The following is a 5,825-nucleotide window of genomic DNA, read 5'->3' as shown; positions in this document are numbered from 1 at the left end:
TTTCTTTTACTGTCTATGCAAAATACCATTGGAATGCTATAGCTACTTCCGCCGCCTTGCCGGAAGTTTCACCCACTTTATTTTTTACAGGAGCGCCCCCCGGAAACTTGTGGGTAGTCTGTGTGAAATGTGCAGCGCTTTTGGTAGACAGCGCACGATATCCATTTTTGTATTTTTATAACAAACATTTCAATGGTTTCATCTCTTCCACTTTTTATTATTCACATTCACAAATACTAGTACATGCATGTGCTAACAGTGCACAATAATTCCTGCTAGAATGGGGAGGGAAGTTCAGTGATTGGTTTAAATCTTTCCAGACTCTAAACCAATCGGCGACTGGCACTCTTGTTTAAAGCTGGAGGCACACTTCATTTGAGCACTTTCTATTGTCAGGAAGGTTCGAGATAAGTAAGTTTTAAACAATGAGTGGAAGAGGCAAAACCGGTGGTAAAGCCCGCGCAAAGGCTAAGACTCGCTCCTCCAGGGCGGGACTGCAGTTCCCCGTTGGCCGTGTCCACAGGCTCCTCCGCAAAGGAAACTACGGCGAGCGCGTCGGTGCCGGAGCTCCTGTTTATCTGGCGGCGGTACTCGAGTACCTCACCGCTGAGATCCTGGAGCTGGCCGGAAACGCCGCTCGGGACAACAAGAAGACCCGCATCATCCCCCGTCACCTGCAGCTGGCGGTGCGTAATGACGAGGAGCTCAACAAACTTCTGGGCCGAGTAACCATCGCTCAGGGCGGCGTGCTGCCCAACATCCAGGCCGTGCTGTTACCTAAGAAGACCGAGAAACCCGCCAAAACTAAGTAAACTCGAATGTGTTTAATCCAGACTAAAAGGCTCTTTTAAGAGCCACCCATTTTATCTGATAGAGAGTGAATTTTCTGTTAATAATGTTTATAAACACTAAAGGTAATTAGTGGAGGGAGAACATGACCCAACAAACCAATAAAACATGATTGCTCTACATCATCGACCGTTACAGTAGTAGGTGTGCGTGATGGTTAAAAACACATGATGGTCTTTAATGTGTACTTGCCACCCAACGCATTTTCCATGATATTAAAATATTGCTGATTTACCAAGCTCTGACAATGTAGTGAATATATTAATAAATAATCCAAAATTAGAAGCAATGCACATGTCAACTTCATAGTAGGCTAATAGAAATTGGTTAATGTGACTCTGGATCTTTGATCCCCTTCTTTATAGGGCGGATGGAAACCGCAGACTGTAATGGTATTTTGTTCTAATCCGAAACCTGCACAACCACTGGGATTAAGGCGGTTATTTCTGATCAAATAAATACAACATTTAGAGTATAAGGACCGAGGAGTTGTCATATACACTGGTTGGTTTATATGAGATATGAAACAAAACAAAGCAGCAGCCCGAGCCTCGAGCGGGAAAACTTTTACTTGTTTGAGGAAACGCGCAGTCATTGGCTGGCACTCATGCGCAGACATTACGTATTAGCCAATCACCAGGTCTGCATCCTCGCGACACTATGAGCTCGTGGTGGTTCAATGGTTTAAAAGCGAGTGTAAGGCATTTAACGCAGCATTTTAAGCATTAGCAGGACAAAGAAGAAAAGTAATTCGCAGCAATGGCAAGAACCAAGCAGACCGCTCGTAAATCCACCGGAGGTAAAGCCCCGAGGAAGCAGCTCGCTACTAAAGCTGCCCGTAAGAGCGCTCCGGCCACCGGCGGCGTCAAGAAGCCTCACCGCTACCGGCCCGGGACCGTGGCTCTGCGGGAGATCCGCCGCTATCAGAAGTCCACCGAGCTGCTGATCCGCAAACTGCCCTTCCAGCGGCTGGTGAGAGAAATCGCTCAGGACTTCAAGACGGACCTGCGCTTCCAGAGCTCCGCTGTCATGGCCCTGCAGGAGTCCAGCGAGGCTTACTTGGTCGGTCTGTTCGAGGACACCAACCTGTGCGCCATCCACGCTAAGAGGGTCACCATCATGCCCAAAGATATTCAGCTGGCCCGCCGCATCCGCGGAGAGCGCGCTTAAACCGGCGTCTGATTCAACCCACAACGGCTCTTTTAAGAGCCACTAAAACGGCATTGATTGAGATAATTTCCAGTTTATTTCTGTATGAGTAACGTTAGAAAGTTTTGTCATGCATTACGTTAATACTACGGGTTACCGTTCTTTGTGATTAGGCTACTTACCATAACCATAATTATAAAATATTTTATCACAAGTAAATTAAATATAAGGAAGATTATTTGTATAATAAAAAAACTTAATGCTTATAACATTTTTTACATAAATTTTGTGATAGCAGTTTTACAGGGTGCGAATAATATAAAAACTATTAAACACAACTACAATTGATTGATGTGAAATTGCTTTTATACAGGTCCAATTCAGTTATATTCTGCATCAAATGAAATAAATCTTAAAAAGCATGAAAGAAGTCGGACACGCCTCGTTAGATTATGGTTAGGTTTGTGTTCTTCTTCTTGTGGTGTTTAATGGCGGATTGGCAGACCAACATAAATGGTGCCTTCCCGCCACCTACTGATCTGGAGTGTGGAGTATGCTTGGCTTTGGAAGGAAAGGACACGAAAAAAAAAATCAATTTCTATTTACTATTCCTGTTTTATTTAAATATTAATTCGTGAATTGTTGATTGTCTTGACCCATTTCCTAACAATACTTTCATTGAAATTGTATCAATTCCCATCTATTGTAGCTCTTGGATTAACTGTTGTCTCTCCCATTCATATGCAGCACATTCTAAAAGAATATGCTGCACTGTTTCTAACTCCCCACACTTATCACATTTTCCTGTATCATGCTTCCCTATTTTATAAAGACTATAATTCAATGCAGTGTGACCAATTCTTAACCTCGTAATAATAACATCTTTCTTCCTATTTCCATATCTTTTCTTCTCATTTCCAACCTTTCCTTGAATTTGATAAAGATGTCTTCCTTTACAGTCATTCCATACCTTTTGCCATCTTTTATTAATTTCTATTTAGGTTTGGGTTGCATCATCACATTTGTTTTGGGCTGGAACTATATTGAAGGGAGGGGCGTTTTGCGCCCTGTGGCGCGTTATTGGTCTCTTTCAGGTCCTCTAGGTAAATATAAATAGCGTCCTAGAAGTCCTCAACTGTTGTATCCATCGTTTGATTGGTATTTGTGAAACATGTCCGGAAGAGGCAAAGGCGGTAAGGGACTCGGGAAAGGAGGCGCTAAGCGTCACCGTAAAGTTTTGCGCGATAACATCCAGGGTATCACCAAACCCGCTATTCGTCGTCTGGCTCGCCGCGGCGGTGTTAAGCGCATCTCCGGTCTGATCTACGAGGAGACCCGCGGAGTGTTGAAGGTGTTTCTGGAGAACGTGATCCGCGATGCCGTCACCTACACCGAGCACGCCAAGAGAAAGACCGTCACCGCCATGGATGTTGTGTACGCGTTGAAGAGACAGGGACGCACCCTGTACGGCTTCGGGGGATAAACGCCTGAAACCAGGATAAACACAAACCCAAAGGCTCTTTTAAGAGCCACGCACTCTGACACATAAAGAGTCTTTCCACAACGATGTTAAAGATAGATGCTGGTCTACCGTCTTGAATTGAAAGTAAACTATACAATTATAAAAGGAAGAAAGATCATTCTGTAATAAGTTTTTACTTTTCTTTAATAAATTATGTGGTGTGTATTTTATGAAGTATTTTAACGCAATATAATTGCATTAAAATCAATCAACTTTTCTTTCTAGAGTAAATTTCCAAGAGATTCATCTTTTGGAATTTAAAGTGGTTTACAGAAACAAACAAAAATATATGGTCAAAATCAAAGTGATTAAAGTTGCTTTGAGAGATTTTCTGGTATGAAAAATAATTTTAAAAGGATCTGATCGTTGCTATTATTTCCTTCAAAATTGAGTTTTCAGATAACACGATCATGGATAATTTAGTTTTTTTCTTCAAAAATATTTTTAAAACATAAATAAATAGCGGAGAAATGAACAAAGGAAACGGTGTCACTCAAACTTTGGCGGGTAGGAGGGGCTATCATTAAGCCGCTCCTGATTGGCACTTGTTTCTCTCATGATTCTTTGAGTTGTCCAATGAAATACGATTTTATGGGTTCGCGGCCTATGAAAACAGACTATCAGCAGAATCTCGAATCTCTTTGAAAATTTGCATAAGGAGTGAATAAAAAACCTTTGTATCGCGCTGGAGTCTTCATTGATTCGTCATTTTACTGATTGTATCACCATGCCTGAACCAGCAAAGTCCGCGCCTAAGAAGGGCTCCAAGAAGGCCGTCACCAAGACCGCCGCTAAGGGAGGAAAGAAGCGCAGAAAGTCCAGGAAGGAGAGCTACGCCATCTATGTTTACAAAGTCCTCAAGCAGGTCCACCCTGACACCGGCATCTCCTCCAAGGCGATGGGCATCATGAACTCTTTCGTCAACGACATCTTCGAGCGCATCGCCGGTGAGTCGTCTCGCCTCGCGCACTACAACAAGCGCTCCACCATCACTTCCAGAGAGATCCAGACTGCCGTGCGTCTGTTGCTGCCCGGAGAGCTGGCCAAACACGCCGTGTCCGAGGGCACAAAGGCCGTCACCAAATACACCAGCTCGAAGTAAAGCGGGATCATTTCAGCTACCACAAAGGCTCTTTTAAGAGCCACACATATTTTCAGTTAAAGAGCTTTTGAGGTTTTATTCCATTGAAAGAGCTCATGTTGCTGTTAAAATGATGAAAACAGCATTTTCTGATGTTAATTGATTTGCACTTCTTTTTCTTAGATGCGCAATTTATTAGGTAGCACTAATCACCTCTTAGCTGTTGAAACCATGAGAAAAAAAACACTCGTCTCTACTCACCTGAATAACTCTTGAAGCCACGAGTCTGCAGCTTCATAATATTGAGTCAGCGACCTAACGGCTCGTTATAACACACATTTTCTCTTTATAAGTTAGTGTGGCCACATTTTTTCATAAACACTTATTCTTATAACGTGGGTGAAACATCGTGATACCAATCAATTATAGAAGTGGTCTAAACACAAATGTCCATAAAATTCATACAAAAACCAATATAAAATAAAACAAGTCTGAATTAAATGGTAAATGGACTGCATTTATATAGCGCCTTCATAGACCTAATGGCCACCAAAGCACTTTACATTTGCCTCACATTTACCCATTCATACACTCATTCACACACCGACGGCGGTGTCAGCCATGCAAGGCGCCAGCCAGCTCGTCGGGAGCTGCTGGGGTTAGGGGTCTTGCTCATGGACACCTCGACACTTGGTCAGGTGGAACCGAGGATTGTACCACCAACCTTTCGGTTCGTAGACAACCCACATGAACCACTGAGCCACTGCCGCTTTTTTTTTTTTTTATTAAAAAAGCTCTTCAGATGTTTTCAAATCTTACAAATACCACATTCAACACTACGGTAAATGCAGAAAAAACGTCTTGTAAATAGGAGGATTTTAACTAATTTGATCCGTGTTTCATCCAAAGCTGTTTTTTATTCAGCAAAAATGCCAAGAGTACTTTGGCTGCGCCCTCCTACGCACTTCCGCTCAATTTCATTTTCCTTCAGTAATACGTCTGGGACAGAGTCCTCTCCCGTTCACGTTTTGGTAAATCTGTGGCTTTCTTTCCCCCCACAATGTTTCACCAACTTGCCTCATTTTAAAAGCAGCAACAGAATTTCTAGAGAAATTGTATTAAATATTAAGCATTACCCAATAAACAAACAAGACCCTTGAACAATCAACATCAGTTTGGAGTCATAACAAGGAATTTACAGAAACTATTATTTTTATTTTGCAA

At 42.5% G+C, this 5,825-nt stretch overlaps 4 protein-coding genes across 4 annotated transcripts; all 4 read left to right on the top strand.

Annotated features, from left to right (window-relative positions):
* The first annotated feature begins 401 nt into the window (after positions 1–401).
* On the top strand, positions 402–1,416 carry LOC120468018 (histone H2A-like). The gene has a single exon (XM_089127407.1). The coding sequence runs from the start codon at positions 426–428 to the stop codon at positions 810–812; it is 387 nt and encodes a 128-aa protein (XP_088983533.1). The 5' UTR covers positions 402–425; the 3' UTR covers positions 813–1,416.
* A 121-nt stretch (positions 1,417–1,537) lies between these two features.
* Positions 1,538–2,162, top strand: LOC148964967 (histone H3-like). The gene has a single exon (XM_089127406.1). The coding sequence runs from the start codon at positions 1,609–1,611 to the stop codon at positions 2,017–2,019; it is 411 nt and encodes a 136-aa protein (XP_088983532.1). The 5' UTR covers positions 1,538–1,608; the 3' UTR covers positions 2,020–2,162.
* Positions 2,163–3,055: 893 nt separating this feature from the next.
* On the top strand, positions 3,056–3,659 carry LOC120468022 (histone H4). The gene has a single exon (XM_039656666.2). The coding sequence runs from the start codon at positions 3,170–3,172 to the stop codon at positions 3,479–3,481; it is 312 nt and encodes a 103-aa protein (XP_039512600.1). The 5' UTR covers positions 3,056–3,169; the 3' UTR covers positions 3,482–3,659.
* Positions 3,660–4,247: 588 nt separating this feature from the next.
* Positions 4,248–4,643, top strand: LOC120468020 (histone H2B-like). The gene has a single exon (XM_039656664.2). The coding sequence runs from the start codon at positions 4,248–4,250 to the stop codon at positions 4,620–4,622; it is 375 nt and encodes a 124-aa protein (XP_039512598.2). The 3' UTR covers positions 4,623–4,643.
* Positions 4,644–5,825: the final 1,182 nt, after the last annotated feature.

This window comes from Pimephales promelas, chromosome 25, assembly GCF_988280905.1.
Source record: "Pimephales promelas chromosome 25, fPimPro1.hap1.1, whole genome shotgun sequence".
Taxonomy (NCBI): domain Eukaryota; kingdom Metazoa; phylum Chordata; class Actinopteri; order Cypriniformes; family Leuciscidae; genus Pimephales; species Pimephales promelas.
This window is presented reverse-complemented; position numbering and strand designations above follow the sequence as displayed.

Excerpts from the sequence above, each read along its gene's own strand:
- LOC120468018 (XM_089127407.1), top strand. The coding sequence starts at position 426 with ATGAGTGGAAGAGGCAAAACCGGTGGTAAAGCCCGCGCAAAGGCTAAG.
- LOC148964967 (XM_089127406.1), top strand. The coding sequence starts at position 1,609 with ATGGCAAGAACCAAGCAGACCGCTCGTAAATCCACCGGAGGTAAAGCC.
- LOC120468022 (XM_039656666.2), top strand. The coding sequence starts at position 3,170 with ATGTCCGGAAGAGGCAAAGGCGGTAAGGGACTCGGGAAAGGAGGCGCT.
- LOC120468020 (XM_039656664.2), top strand. The coding sequence starts at position 4,248 with ATGCCTGAACCAGCAAAGTCCGCGCCTAAGAAGGGCTCCAAGAAGGCC.